The sequence below is a fragment of the Corythoichthys intestinalis genome, chromosome 3 (genome assembly GCF_030265065.1).
Source record: "Corythoichthys intestinalis isolate RoL2023-P3 chromosome 3, ASM3026506v1, whole genome shotgun sequence".
Classification (NCBI taxonomy): domain Eukaryota; kingdom Metazoa; phylum Chordata; class Actinopteri; order Syngnathiformes; family Syngnathidae; genus Corythoichthys; species Corythoichthys intestinalis.
The window spans coordinates 13,800,580-13,817,001 of NC_080397.1; the positions used below are offsets into that span (position 1 = coordinate 13,800,580).

The following is a 16,422-nucleotide window of genomic DNA, read 5'->3' on the forward strand; positions in this document are numbered from 1 at the left end:
TTGCGAATGCTATCTTTTCCAGAATATTTATGGATGGACATGCACACGAGACACCACAGCAGTTGGAGGGGCCTGTAGTCCACTGGCTAAATGCTTTAAAACCAGAGGTTTTCACAGAACAAGCTGTACAGTATGTATTGGATGTAACACTCACAATCTAATACATGGGTGTCCAAACCTGTCCTCAAGGGCCGCTGTGGGTCCTGGTTTTTGGTCCTACCAATCGAGCACAGACAGTTTAAACAATGAAGTTTGTGCTAAAACAAGCAGCACCTGACTGCAATCAACTTATTACACTTGTGAGACACCACTTGGTGAAAGGTTGTCCTCATGATGGGTTTGAACAAAAACCCGCACCCATTGCGGCCCTATGTGGAATAGTTTGGACACCACTGATCTAATTTGTGTCATTAGACATATGCCCACATACACACACACACATTTGAGCCGAAATACTGGATGTATTTATGCTGAATGCTTTGTAAATACTTGGGTTGCACGATTAATTGACTAATCAGATTATTCAACAATTTTATGATCGTCAATTACCGTATTTTTCGGACTGTCGCATCTGAGTATTAAGTCCCTTTCACATGCACTAAAACACGTTTAAATCCAAGGATTTAAACAGGCAGGCCTTGTATGTGAGAGCAATTTCACAGGTCGACTGACACTGAGATCATACGGATATTTAACGGGTCGCGTCTGAGTATAATGTCCAGGACTTACCCAGAACGCGGAATATGTGAAAGCAAGCGTTAAATTCCCGGGTCACAGCATGATGTCTGATGACGTAAATTTCATAGCGGGCTGATCGTCACTTCCTCTTTCTTTGCAGTAAGACGAAAAGCGGTAACAAACATCGCAATTATCAGCATAGCAAGCTGGAAATAGCTAAAATAAACTGAAAACATAACGAAATTAAATTGCTACTGGATCGTAGAGCCGAGGAAGAGAGTCTATCGTCCATCTTTGGAAATGTGTGGTTTGTTTTGCTGCCAATGTTAGAGTCCGCAAGTGTGGAAACAAGGTTGTACCTCAATGCAGAAAACAACGGCAGGACACGTTCAAGGGTTATCAAATACAAACAAAAATCCACACGATCGCCGAGAAGGGTGAAGGTACATCGACGGGAATCAATATATACTAACCTAAGCAGTAGGCAGAGAGCCGGTAAGACAACAAAACAAATATACTCAAATGCCAGCACAACGTAGGGTATTTCAAAACAAGGCTGGTAGACGAACATGTTAGCAAATGCACGAGATTCGCGAGTACAAGGTGTCTAATGGTGAGCAGCGAGTTAATATCTCGGCACCCTTCTCTTGAATCACTTGGGCTTAAATACAGTCTTTATGAGCTTGAATTGGCTGCAAGTGGGACGTCGGTAACGCTTCCACAACCGGCTCTGTACCAAAACAAGATTTGAACAACATTGTAACAGCCGATGCCGACCAAAAATGACGTAATGTATAAATGTTATAAAATCAGCCCACACAGAGAGCACCAGTGACAAGTCTGTGAAAGTAACCATACAGCACCATTTCCGGAATATCTCTACATTTATGAAAGCAATGATGTGAGTAAATCCCATGTCACCTTACACGGGAATTTACCGGGGATATGTATGTGAAAGGGGCTGTAGTCGCACCAGGCCAAAAATCCGCAATGAAGAAAAAAAACATTTATAGATTTTATAGATTTATAGACCCTACTCACATGACGTCAGAACCACGCCTCCGCGCCATATCGTCCGTCAGCTCGTCTTGTTTACGCATTACCGCTACGTAAATTCCTCCTATTATGGCGTGTTTTTCTGCTCGTTAACATTAATAATCAAAATGGTGAAGGCGTGTGTGGCGGTTGGTTGCAGTAACAGAGAAGATAGACGGAGAGACTTAAAGTTCTACCTTATTCCGAGAGACCTGGAGAGGAGAGCGAGATGGACTGCTGCAATTCGACGAGAAAACTGGGCACCAAACGATCACCACAGACTATGTAGTAGTCATTTTATACCTGGTAAGATGCATTTAATATATATTTAGAGGGTTTTGGGCTGACAACCGCAATTAAGATCATTGCGAGGCTAATCGCCGACAACATACAGTTTCAAATTCAAGATGTTTATTTCTTCCGCCGTCATTATTTTTTGAATAATACTTAGCTGGTACCAAGTGAAAGAAGCTGGCCTCGTCTACGGATCATCAGTTAAACAGGGAAGTCCAAACTTTTTGCAAAGGGGGCCAGATTTGGTGTGGTAAAAATGTGGGGTGCTACCTTGGCTGATTTACGTAGAACAATATATTTAAGCAATTTTTAGCAAGCCCTTCTGTGTGTCACATTTGCTTTATTTATTTTTTTTTTTAATTCATAATTTCAACAATCTCGCCTTTGTGGCGTTCTCTTTCGACACTCGGGCTCTTGCGGAATACTGCTGCTGTGAAATTTAACTAGCTTCAAGTTGCTATAATTTCTCGCTGCGTATCTTCCTTGTAATGTTGTCGTACATGTCAGCGTGTCTTTGAAAACAGCGACTGTCTCTTTGCAAATGAGGCAGAAACAGTTGTTGCATATTGTATTGAAGAAATAGTCCAATATCCACCTATCCTTGAAGCATCGACCATCGCAGTCAACTTTTTTTTTATTGATTGTCGCCATTTTAGAAAATTGAAAGTAAAGGGTCACACGGGGTTATGTTGCTTTGAGTGCTGCTCTTAAAGTTTTTCAATGTATCGTGAGAATAGGCTGAGTTTCTGTAGACAAGATAGTTGTAGATATCAGGGTAGCAGATGTCAGGCAGAGACGGCGAAGACAGCGGGTCGAAAAATATCGATTTAGGCATCAAATATGGACCTGGCGAATGGATAAACTGAAGCTTTTCCACATAACGCCTTTTATGCAACGCATCCAATGAGTTTACAGCGTCTGAAAGCACCGGGGCTTCCATGAATTGCTCTATAAATTGCACGACTAATTGAAACCATTGAGAATAGGGATAAACAATGACGGACAATATGGCGGCCGGATACAGCGACACGTCATTTTGTGACGTTGGTGAGTAGGGTCTATAGACCAGGGGTCGGCAACCTATGACACGCGTGTCAGCACTGGCACGCGATGGGTTAACCAGTGACACGCGAGCGCATGGCAAAATATTATTATCTTTTTTTTTTTTTTTTACCTGAAATTAAGACATTTTTAGTTGCACGCCCTGTTATTTAGGGCTTTACAGGAGCGTCCCTCCCGACCCCTCTGCCTATAGCGTTATTTGCAACAATTATGGATTTTGAGCACACTTCCAGCTCTTCAATTTCTCGATTCCTGCGCTCGTCGTTTTTTTCCCCCCTCTGCGCACTCAATTCTGCGCGCTCAGTTCAGCACCCGCTACTAACGTGTCACGAAGCCAACCAGTCAGAGAGCTGGCGGAAGTACACATTGTCACCAATCTGCACTTTTTAGTGCTGTTACTCCAAGCCCCAGCGTGGAGGCCGGCGGGCTAGTAAGCGAGTAGACAGCCGGCGAATCGCCGGCGTCCGCGCCGGGCTTTGAATTGAGATCCCGATGTCACACACTCGCCCCGGCGCGGAGGCCGGTCGCTTAAGATACGGGACTGTACACCCCTGTCCCGGCGCATCGCAACACTCCGGTTGGACCCCGATTGCCAGCTGTCAGGTCAGGGCAGCGGGTGAAGCGATGCTTGCACTTTAGTATGGAGTGAACCGGCGATTAACGTGGCTCGTTGCCGTCGATTCGTCCGGTGCTTACTTCGGAGAGGTGGCAATGTGTATAAAAACACTGTGACGCGTTGGATGGCGTTTTACTGGAGACTTTTATTAAACAAAACAAAAACCAGCGGGGGACACAGCCTCTTCTCTCCTTTTCACGGCGCTCTCCGCTCTCTCTCAACACCTTCCTTTGCTCCTCCCTCTCTTTTTCTCGCACAGACGCCCAATTCCTCTTCTACGCTTAACTAGTAAGCCGATCATATTGTAGGGGACAGCGGCTCCTTGGGGATACCGGTAACAACTGGTTGCCTGGTTACTTCCGGTAGCTCTTTTTGTGCATTATGCCTCGAGAGTGTTGTGTGTCGCACAACAAGTGTCAAACGCCACTACGAGACAAAACATGAAAATTCATAGAAAACAGGGCCAAGGAACACATTAAAGTGGGCATCTTTTATATGTGTAATATAAAATATAAAATTGTGCATATAATTCACTGTTTAAGCTAGTGAACAAGACAAAATGTAAGAGTCGGCTGTTCTGACTTTGAAGGCTCTCTGTACTGTGGGAGACCTGCACTGAGAATCACACCTGTTCCCCTTTGCGTGCTGGGGTGTGTGTGTGTGTGATATGTTTGCATAAAATGGTACAGCTGTACAGCTGTTATTACTGTTGCACTTATTTTCAAGTTTTGATATTTTCTACAATATGCATTAGTTTTTAGTTAATTGATGAAGACGAATGGTAGTTATACAAATTAAATGTATGTCCATGTTTTTTTTTATTTGGAGTAAAATTACAGCTCTGCCAGATATAAAAATTCAGATGCGCGTCATTAATCTTGGGGTGGCACACTGATTGACAAGAAAATTTGAAAGTGGCACTCCACACCAAAAAGGTTGCTGACCCCTGCTATAGACATTATAGAAGTCGCACCGCAGTGTAAGTCGCATTTTGGGATGGTCATTTTATTTAATCAGACACACAAGCACAAACATTATACACTGTAGTAGTAATAAAATAGAGAACACAGTAGGTAACAATAGGTATCTGTAACATTCATTCATTCATTTTCCATATTAACAGTTATTCAGATAACTATAAACAAAACAAACACGATTTCAGTCCAAATCACCACCAAATGCATTCAAGTCTTGATCCCTAGTATCATTTTTGAAGAACTGCACCAACTTGAAGTAGAGGTCATGCCTTATTATTAACATATAAGTTGCACCTGAGTATAAGTCACAGGCCCGCCAGACTATGAAAAAAAGTGTGACTTATAGTCGGAAAATATGGTAATCATTTAGAGATAAATTGTTGACCTAAATATAGTCCAAAACCACCTCCTAATAATAAAAACTCCGTAATTATTATTATTATTTTATTTAAAAAAAAAAAAAACGTTTTATTTTCTATTTATTACACTGGTCATTAACAAAAACATATTCTTACAAACTTTCAGGGTGCTTAATCCAAATCTGAAGTACTTTTTTTTTCTGTAAGTTTTTTTATTTTTTTCAAATCAAGATATAATTTTTTTTTTATTTTGACAACAATTCAAAAAAATGTGAAAGGGCTTAAAAGTTGAACAGCTATTGTGGGAAAATATATGAAGAATGTTTATAAAATACTAATATCAAAATATTTTAAAATGCCTATTGCTTGACGCATACAGAGAAAAACAAAAACAACCGATGGTAGATTTAAAATCGGTGACTAAAAATGTGTGTTTCTGTTGAATCCTAGCAAACATCTGCTTTTGCTTTGGAAAACAATGATAGGTACATAGATCTGAAATATTCATAGTCCAACTTTTCTTAGTGCAGTTTTTGTTTCAATGCATATTTTAGCTGTAATGTTAATCCTAGAGTAATATTTGCGTAAAAAACAAGTAATTTTGCATTACCCCATTAGTCGAATAGTCATTAATCGACTATCTAAAAATTGACTTTGGCAGTCCTAGTAAATACAAAAGAAACAAATTTCAAAATATCGCTGCCGACATTGATTTAGTTCATTGTAATGCTTTACAAGAGTATATACCGTGTTAAATGTGTGTCCGTTTGATCACACATACGTACACGTGTGTATGCTTACTTGTGTGACCTCCAAGATGCAGTCAATCACTCACCCCTTCACCCTTGACTCCCCCCTCCACCCCTGTAATCTCCCTCACAGCCAGAGGTGATGTCACTGCGTGCTGATGGCGCACAAATCAAACTAATCCACGCTCTTGTGCTCCAATGTACTGGCGAGCGGGAATTAGTTTATTTTTATGACCTCTTTATTTCTTTGCTCCCACCTCCTTGCCTTGTGTGCAATGGCGCCAAGGAGGGGGGGGGGGGGGGGTACAAGCCAGACCCACGACTCCTTATACTGAATTTGGACTCTGCAGCCAAATCTCTCCTTAGCTCATAAAATAAAAACACAATGTAATGATTATTGAATGAAATGGCAGAGCGCGTGCATGAAATGTACAATGTAGACTGACAGACTAGAAAGTACATCGGTGGAATGAGATATGAGTTCAGTTTTATCCATGATTAAACTTGTTATACCGTATTTTCTGCACTATAAGGCACATCGCAGTATAAGGCGCACCTTCAATAAATGGCCTATTTTAGGCGCAGTCGTAGTAGTAGTGGTAGTAGCAGCGGTTGGGGTTGTGTTATAAATCCACTAGATAGTGCTGCGCTAAAGGGAATGTCATGCCATGATTAACCAATATTGATCTATATATAAGGCGCATCGGATTATAAGGCGCACTGTCTGCTTTTAAGGAAAATTGGCTTTTAGATGCGCCATATTGTGCGGAAAATACGTTAAATAGTTTTCAGAGATGGTAAACATTTTCCAAGTCGTTCACTGCCATTGAAAGCAATAGACGTCCAATACATGTGAATTGAGAGGCCTGACTGTGATTCGTGTTTGACGTCTATAGCAGCCAATGCCAGCTAAGAGTAAATTTTACAGTAAATTTTACTCATATTTGATGACACTTTTTTTTTTCTTTAATAGAAGAAACTACAGCTTGCGAAGTACATTTTGCCCTTTGCCACTATACAGCAATGGCATATAATTTTTTTGCTACAAGGGCAAACAATTTGCCTGCCTTGAATGTTTGAAAACTCTCGAATCTCTCTCTGTGGCACGTGTGTCAAACTCAAGCTCTTGGGGGCAAGGCCGGCCCAGCCTATACGCAGACTATGCAGCTGCCTAGGGCCCCTGACCACCAGGGGGCCCCCAATCAGGCAACCTCATTTTATATTTTTTTAATAGAGCATCGTGAATAATGTGGCGCGCATTGCCATTTATCTATGCAAACATCCATTTTCTTGTCATTACAATCTGGCAGCCTGGGGAGTGACGTTGAACCTGCTTTGCAATGATTGGTACTCAAACTTGCTTGGAAAATAGATGCACGAATATGTCGACGAGAATTTATCCTTCTGGAGCAGAGAAAAAAAAATCGGATTGATATACAAAATATGTACGTATGGGTTGGATTGCATGTATGGATTTCACGGTACGCTGCAATGAAATGGTGGGCCAAAAATATGGGCCCTTTGGCATTATTTTGCTTAGGGCCCCCAAATGGCCTGGGCCGGCCCTGCTTGGGGGTCAGATTTGGCCCATCATTTCATTTTGTGTAGCCCGTGAAAGTAAATCATGTGCTCGCCTTTGTTTCTCGCTAAAATAACATTTTAATATAATTTCTGTAATCTTCGAGCAAATATGAAGGGCTCCAGCTATCAGAGTGTATTTTATCAATAATCATTCTTTTAAAATAATTTCAATTACTGCCTCTCCCCCTTTTTTATTCAGAAAATGTAAATAAATAAAAAAATAGATTTAAAAATAATAAATTAAGGGAAATTTACTGTTTTTCCTTCCCCTTTTTATTTTTTATCACATGATCTATGGGTACATGAACACAGAATTTACAAAAAGATACATTACATTCCTATCTTTCATCATAGAAAAACATTTGCAACTCTTTCGTTCTTCAGTTACGATCAATTGAACATAAACAACATAAACAAAAGGGACGGATATAGAAAAATATTTATGAGGTGGCAGCAACTTTTTGAAGGTGGTAAATATTTCATGACATTATAGTACATTAGCAATTCTTTGGACAATGACACTACAGTTGTGGTCAAAAGTTTACATACACTTGTGAAGAACATAATGTCATGGCTCTCTTGAGTTTCCAGTTATTTCTACAACTCTGATTTTTCTCCGATAGAGTGATTGGAACATACTTCTTTGTCACAAAAAACATTCATGAAGTTCTTTTATGACTTTATTATGGGATAACAGAAAAAGTGATCAAATCTGCTGGGTCAAAAATATACATACATGCATCTGAAAAAGCGAATCATTGACTTGAACAAGTCAGGAAAGTCACTTGGAGCCATTTCAAAGCAGCTGCAGGTCCCAAGAGCAACAGTGCAAACAATTGTTTGTAAGTATAAAGTGCATGGCACTGTTTTTTCACTGCCACGATCAAGAAGAAAACGCAAGCTATCACCTGCTGCTGAGAGAAAATTGGTCAGGAGGGTGAAGATTCAACCGAGAATCACCAAAAAGCAGATCTGCCAAGAATTAGAAGCTGCTGGAACACAGGTGTCAGTGTCCACAGTCAAGTGTGTTTTGCATCTCCATGGACTGAGAGGCTGCCGTGCAAGAAGGAAGCTCTTGCTCCAAAAGCGGCACCTTAAGGCTCGACTGAAGTTTGCTGCTGATCACATGGACAAAGATAAGACCTTCTGGAGGAAAGTTCTGTGGTCAGACGAAACAAAAATCGAGCTGTTTGGCCACAATGCCCAGCAATATGTTTGGAGGAGAAAAGGTGAGGCCTTTAACCCCAAGTACACCATGCCTACCGTCAAGCACGTTGGTGGTAGTATTATGCTGTGGGGCTGTTTTTCTGCCAATGGAACTGGTGCTTTACAGAGAGTAAATGGGATAATGAAGAAGGAGGATTACTTTCAAATTCTTCAAGATAACCTAACACCATCAGCCCGAAGATTGAGTCTTGGGCGCAGTTGGGTGTTCCAACAGGACAATGACCCCAAACACACATCAAAAGTGGTAATGGAATGGCTAAATCAGGCTAGAATTAAGGTTTTCGAATGGCCTTCCCAAAGTCCTGACTTAAACTCCATTGAGAACTTGTGGACAATGCTGAAGAAACAAGTCCATGTCAGGAAGCCATCAAATTTAACTGAACTGCACCAATTCTGTCAAGAGGAGTGGTCAAAGATTTAACCAGAAGCTTGCCAGAAGCTTGTGGATGGCTACCAAAAGCGCCTAATTGAAGTGAAAATGGCCAAGGGACATGTTACCAAATATTAGCGCTGCTGTATGTATATTTTTGACCCAGCAGATATGATTACTTTTTTCTGTTCACCCATAATAAAGTCATAAAAGAACCAAACTTCATGAATGTTTTTTGTGACAAAGAAGTATCTGTTCCAATCACTCTATCCGAGAAAAATCAGAGTTGTAGAAATAACTGGAAACTCAAGAGAGCCATGACATTGTGTTCTTCACAAGTGTATGTAAACTTTTGACCACAACTGTATTCTGCGACGAAGATTCCTTTCAAAGGCCTTCAATTGATTTAATACAACATGATGCAGACATTTAACACATACATACACAACAGTACAGATCACTTTCAGTGTGTGTAAAAAAAATTTGCAGGGTTTTTTTTTTTTTTTTTTTTTTTTTTTTTTTTTTTTTTTTTTATTGTTACACCCCCTAGTGCAGGGGCCGGCAACCCAAAATGTTGAAAGAGCCATATTGGACCCAAAAAAACCAAGTATTTCTGGAGCCGCAAAAAAATTAAAACCTTATATAAGCCTTGTAATAAAGACAACATATGCTGTGTACAGTGGTATGAAAAATTATCTGAACCTTTTGGAATTTTTCACATTTCTGCATAAAATCACCATTAAATGTGATCTGATCATTGTCAAAATCACACAGATGAAAAAACAGTCTGCTTTAACTAAAACCACCCAAACATTTATGGATTTTCATATTTAATGAGGATTGTTTGCAAAAAAAATGACAGAAGGGGGGAAAATAATTAAGTGAACCATCAAATTTAATATTTTGTGCCCCTGCCCTTTGGCAGCAATAACTTTAACCAGACGCTTCCTGTAGCTCCAGATCAGTATGGCAAATTAATCAGCACTAATCTTGGTCCATTCTTAAACTGCTGTAGTTCAGTCAGATTCCTGGGATGTCTGGCATGACTCGCTGTCTTTATGCATCTCAATGGGGTTCAAGTCCAGACTGATTTACTTCTGTGTTTTTAACCATTGTCTTGTTGCAGCATCCATCCTATTTTTAGCTTCAACTGTCTGACAGACGGCCTTGGGTTTTCCAGCAAAACATCCTGATAAACTTTTGAATTCATTCTACCATTAATGATTGCAAGTTGTCCATGCCCTGAGGCAGCAAAACAGCCCCAAATCATGATGCTCCCTCCACCATGCTTCACGGTGGGGATGAGGTGTTGATGATGGTGAGCTGTTCCATTTTTCCTACCCACATAACGTTGGGTGTTACCCTCAAACAATTTAACTTTGGTTTCATCAGTCCACAAAATATTTTGCCTAAACTTCTGTGGAGTGTCTAAGTGCCTTTTTGCGAACATTAAACGAGCAACAATGATTTTTTTCAGACAGCAGTGGCTTCCTCTGTGGAGTCCTCCCATGAACACCATTCTTGGCCATTGTTTTATATAGTTTATGTGTGCACAGAGATATTGGATTGTGTCAATGATTTCTGTAAGTGTTTAGCAGACACTGTAGGGTTCTTTTTTTTACCTCTCTGAGTATTCTGCGCTGAATTCTTGGTGTCATCTTTGGTTGACGACCACTCCTTGGCAGAAGCAACACAGCCAAACTCGCTCCATTTGTAGACAACTTCTCTGACTGTCGATTGATGAACATTCAGACTTTTGGAGATGGTTTTGTATCCTTTCCCAGCTCTATATCAATCAACAATCTTTGATCGCTGGTCTTCAGACGGCTCTTTTGACCAAACCATGATGCTTATCAGACAATGCTTCTCATCATGACAATTCTTACCAGGTGTGTGTTTTATAGTGCGCAGGGCAGCTTTAAACCACTCATCAGTGATTGGGCACACACCTGACTTAAATTATATGGTTAAAAAATGGTTTCAATTGCTTTTCAAGTCTCCTTAGGCAGAGGGTTCACTTGCTTATTTTCCCCCCTTCTGTCATTGTTTGCATGCGATCCTTAATAAAATATGAAAATCTATAAATATTTGGGTGGTGAGTTAAAGCAGACACTGTTTTTTCATCTGTGTGATTTTGGCAAAGATCAGATCACATGTGATGGTGATTTTATGAAGAATTGTGAGAAATTCCAAAGGGTTCAGATACTTTTTCATACCACCGTATGTAACTGTATTAGCTATATTAGTCTACTATCAAAATGACTAAGTTGGCTACAAATACATAATGGACCTTCCTGATTGAAATTTTATTTTCTCAGCAGTGTATCCTCTAGAGAATGACACACCACGTGACTACTCTCTTGTACGATGCCGCCTCAAGTTTTACTTCATTACAATATTAATGCATTGGAAAGATGTGTCATTATTGTCCTCATACAGAAACCAAGTTAAAAACAAAAAATATACCCCCCATTCTTTTTCCATTTTCAAACATTTTTGAAAAAGCTCCAGAGAGCCACTAGGGCAGTGCTAAAGAGCCGCATGCGACCCTAGAGCCACAGGTTGCTGACTGCAACCCTAGTGTCAACATATGGCAGATATTCTGTAGATAAAAAGGGTACAATTGCCATTTAAAACATTGATATAGAGAAACTTCATACAATGGATCCTCACTGACATCACTACCGACTTAACTCATTTGCTCCCAAAAACTACGTTCTATTTTTAATTATTTCCGTGTCCCAAAGACGTATTTATACATCTTTTACGTTTTTTTTTTTTTTTTTTTTTTTTTTTTTTAAAAGACATCTTTGGGTCGTGATTCAGTTTAGCTCCAAAGCCACAAAGCTGAAAATCTATTTTAAAGCAATAAAACTGGCCACTGGAGGGCAGTAGTGCATTTGGTAAGACCCGCAACCCGATTCAACGACAACGAATGGCCAAGCTGCACGGCCGGCCACCGGCGGAAGACGACCGAATGGATGCCAGGCAGCGGACGACCAAGCAGAACAACTGGTAGGACACCCAGGATACCAGGCACTGGACGACCGAGCAGAACGACCGGGACCACTAGTGCAGCGGACGATGCCTTTTGAGTCCGTGCTGCTCGCGAGCAGAGCCCACAGAGACTCAAAAAAATTCATCTTTATGAGACAGACGGCGATGAGGGAAAAAGTTTATCCGGCTGTCGCGGCCAGAACAGCGTCATCTTTCAGTTAGTTGTGTAAATAAATTGTTACTTTGCTATTAAAAGCTCTATTTGTCTTGTTGTTTATGTTATATTGTAAAAGGAAAACATTATTCAGATGTTTTGGATGTAACTAAAGCAAAAAATAGCTGTGTTAAAGTCAAAGTTGTTTAAAATGTATGCTTTCACAAAAAGCTCAATTTCTCTGTTTTTTCATCAGAAATTGGAAAATTGCTCAAACTAAGCTATTTTCTAATGCTGATTTCTAAAGAATGGAAAAAGATATGAACTAACTTTTTTCTGCTGAAAGAAGAGAGTCTAATCTTTCTTTTGGTGGGTTCCATGTTTATATAGCAATAGAACAGAATTTTCTGTGGGCCTTGCAAAATCAGTCAAAATCCAGTAAAACGGCCGGGAGGGAAGGGCTTGCTCCGGTGAAAATGGCTGGGAGTGAATGAGTTAATTTATAGCAGTAAATAAGTTTTCATCGGTGCCGACTGGGTGGCAACTGGAGTGGCAAGTCTATCTTTTAGGGTGGCAGTTGCACCCCCGTTCCACCCTGTTGGATCTGCCCCTGATAAACAACGTTGTTTATACATCTCTTGGTAGTCAATCGCGGTAGCTTTAGTTGGCAGACAACATAATAACCCTTCAAAGGAAACCTAACTCCGATGTGGCCCATGACAAAGATGGGTTTGACATCCCTGCTCTACAGGGTTAAAAATATATATATATTCCTGTTGATTTCTTCAGGTTAAGAGTAGCGAACAAGGCACAGTCACAACTAAAAATCCTTGTTTTTTTTCTTTTCTTTCTTCTTTATTTTGGATACATGTGTGTGAGGTTCTGCTAGAGAACTACACCAAAGCTGACTAGATTTATCAGTGCTGTTAAAAGAGGATTTCTTCTGGATTTGCAGCCACTCTGACATCATAAATTGCTCTGTCAGATGGAGGCATAGTTTGCCTCAGTCAAGCAGCGGGGTGCACCCCGCTGTAGCTTTTCCACTCAAATAGAATGGTTAATTTCAACGTCGACGTCCCCTGTGAAACCTCCCGCCTCCTTGCGCCTCAGACAAACTCTGTCCATGCCTTCCATTAGATTTTATTGAGATGTATAAAGTAACACGCAGGCGCGCGCGCACACACACACTCTCAGGCATGCCCTCGCACACACATCTGACCGCAAGCGTACACACTGAATGGTGTACATGCGCACATTTGCACACACCAAGGATACGGCTCATTACCCACAGCTGGCCACAGCCTCTTGGTTATACAAAAGATGTAGGAGGGGGGTAGTGCTGTATATTCATGTATTTGGCCGTCTCCCAAATGTTAATTTGCTTTTAGCTGGCCACGATTAGAGCTAATTCCTTCCTGGTGCACATTATAAATACAGGCGAGGGTGAAGACATTTGCTGAGTAGGCCTATATTTACATGCAGTCGATATTCAGGTTTAAGGGAGAAACAACAATATAAATGACCTTCATGAGAAAGACGGTTGCTCAAAATATTTAAACTTCTGATAACGATGCCATTTTGTGTTCGACAGTTTTACCCACGCACATCGACACATATGTACACTGATCAACTCAAGTGTAGGTCCATGTAATAATGAACATTAATGACGTCACGAGGGAGGGCGGGTTATCTGGGATGCTTGCATTTTCAATTTGCTGATAAAGATGTCTTCCCCTTCAAAGTCAATTGTCAGTTTCATTCAGAATTATCCAGCATAGGGGTGTGACAATATATTGAAAAGGTGATATATCGTGATAATTTGTAGCCTAAAAGGTTATGAATGTGCTCCCACCAAGAATTAATTTATTGTTTCAAAAGGAGTCACTGTTTAAAAAAAAAAAAAAAAAAAAAAAAAGGAACCAACAGGTTGCTACCAAAATATTCCATTATAATAGTGTCTACATAACAGGGTACCCGCGGGTTATTAAAAGTATCAAAAAAGCATTGAATTTAGTTTTCCATTATTAAAGGTATTAAAAGTATTAAATTAGCTGTTGTAAGTCTGGAATTTTTTCACCGTGGTCTTAATTTTCAAGAACATCTCAGTGCAACCTCAATTATATCCGTGACGAAGTTTTTTTTTTTTTTTTTTTTTTTTTTTTTTTTTTTTTTTTTTTTAATCCATAACGAAGATGACGCATAGAATTTTTATGATGCACTGCACTACAAATCGAAATGCAACTCGTGCGTGCCAAACCACCACAACCGGCAAAACGGAGAATCCATCCACCTCTGCATCGGGAATGCGTCCGTTTGTTGGTGGAACGAAAACCCTGCAGGATTGTGGATTCTGAACACCAAAACAGACCACCATTCATATACTTCAAATGAGTCCATCGGTGATCTGTTTCGGATATTACGTCATTTTTGGTCTGCATTGGCTGTCACAATGTTGGTCATATTGCGTTTTGTTCCAGAGGGAGCGTTCCCGATGTCTTAACTGTCTTTTGTAACGAATTTTCAGTTGGCAGAAAAAAACGCACATTTTCTTAATGTTTAAATAGTCTACATATTTTTATGACCATTGTAAATGCATTTAGACAATTAAATAACGCTGGAAAATTTTGTTAAACATAATGTTGCTCAAATCGTGTTTTTTTTTTTTTTTCGGAGGGAGCATTTTCCGACTTCGTAACTCCAGCCAATTTAAGCTAGTCAAGACTTTAAGATAGAGGTAAAATTGGGCCTAAAAAGTCCAGCCCAACCCGAACTGGTCCGCGGGTATTAAAGCCCGACCCGCGTTTTGTATGATAACATTTGTGACGATGTCTGCATAAAAGCCTGTCTTTTATAATGAATTCTCAGTTGGCAGAAAAAAAATGCACATTTTCTTAATGTTTAAATAGACCACATATTTTTATGATCATTATAAATTTATTTACACAACGAAATAACGCTGGAAAAGTTTGTGTAATATAAATAAACAGATGCGGTTTTGCGGACTCGCAGAGGGGAAGATTAAAAAGGGCGTATAGGCACGCTCTGGCTCTGCAATGACCATACAGTGCCTTCTTTTTTTTAAAATTAAAATTATTTATTTTATAACAAGTATTCCTTAGTTTATCATTCATACATCGTTAATATATAGTTATTTCAAAAAGTTAGCGAGAAAGAACCCTGGCCCGGCCCGACGTAATAATTGACATTTTAATTTTGGTCATGTTTTCAGTTTAATTTAGCTGTTTCCAGCTTGCTATGTTTATAATTGCAATGTTTGTTTACCGCTTTTCCTCTTACTGCGAAGAGGGAAGAAGTTACATCGGCCGCCGCTATGATATTTAAGTCATCAGCCATCTGCTGTGACCCGGGAATTTAACGCCTGCTTTCACGCACACTGCTTCCCATGTCATTCGACACGGGAAATTTTTTCACACACAACTGCTGCACGGGTAAGTCCCGCGATATTCCCGTTGTTTTGGAGTATGTGATAGGGGCTCAAGTTACATCCAGATACTTTAGGTTGCAGTTTATGGGTCATGCGAAGGCAGTGGACCTGCTTAAACATTTTGGTTTGCCTTTCGAATGAATGTGAATTTCGCCGTTTTAACTCGAGAGTTAGCCATGTTCACTGGGGTCTTGGCAGGTGCACTAGCGGCTAGCCTGTTATAGAAGATGGCTGGTCTGAGTCCTGTCCTCCTCCTCTTTTTGTGCATAATTATTGTGTGCGTGCGTGTGTTTAAAAAAATTCTGACAGACTTTATAATGTTACTTTAAATGTGTTTCAATCGTATCTTCAATATATGTGCATTCTTTTGTCAAACACACTTAGTAATTGAGGTTAAATTTGATGTTCAGTGCTTTATTTATTTAATATGATTCAATATGATCTAAATAATGGGTGCGAGAAAAGTATTAATTTTCAGTTGAAATGGCATTAAAAAAGGTCTTAAAAGTCTTAAATTTAGATGTATCAATCCTGGGGGGACCCTGACATAAGCTGATTGGCTGCCATTGACAAAAAATGATGTCACTTTTGAATAGATGTAAAAGATCCAGACTGGACATAAATGGAGTTAGTGATAAAATTTGCCAGATAAAACGTATTGACTAGAGATGTGACTGAAAATTCGGCGCCAAAAACTTTAGGCTGAAAGTACCTAAAATTGCATTTTAGGTTTTGGTGAAAAGACCCAAGACTTTACCACCAAACAGTGTGAGGGACCGTAGTCGTCTTGTGATGACGTAATTAATACATGGCGAGCGAACACTACTGGTTCACAGCCAACAATGTCCGCGGTTTGGAAGTATTTTGAGGTATAAAAA

The 16,422-nt window shown here is 40.0% G+C and overlaps 1 protein-coding gene across 5 annotated transcripts in view; it reads left to right on the plus strand.

The window, feature by feature from the left end:
• Window positions 1–16,422, plus strand: part of kiaa0825 (KIAA0825 ortholog) — a 306,720-nt gene that overhangs the window by 77,336 nt on the left and 212,962 nt on the right. For all 5 annotated transcript variants that reach the window (XM_057831003.1, XM_057831007.1, XM_057831005.1 and 2 more), the window contains one exon: window positions 23–130. In XM_057831003.1, coding sequence (XP_057686986.1) covers window positions 23–130 — 108 coding nt within the window. The remainder of the gene's footprint in view (window positions 1–22; window positions 131–16,422) is intronic.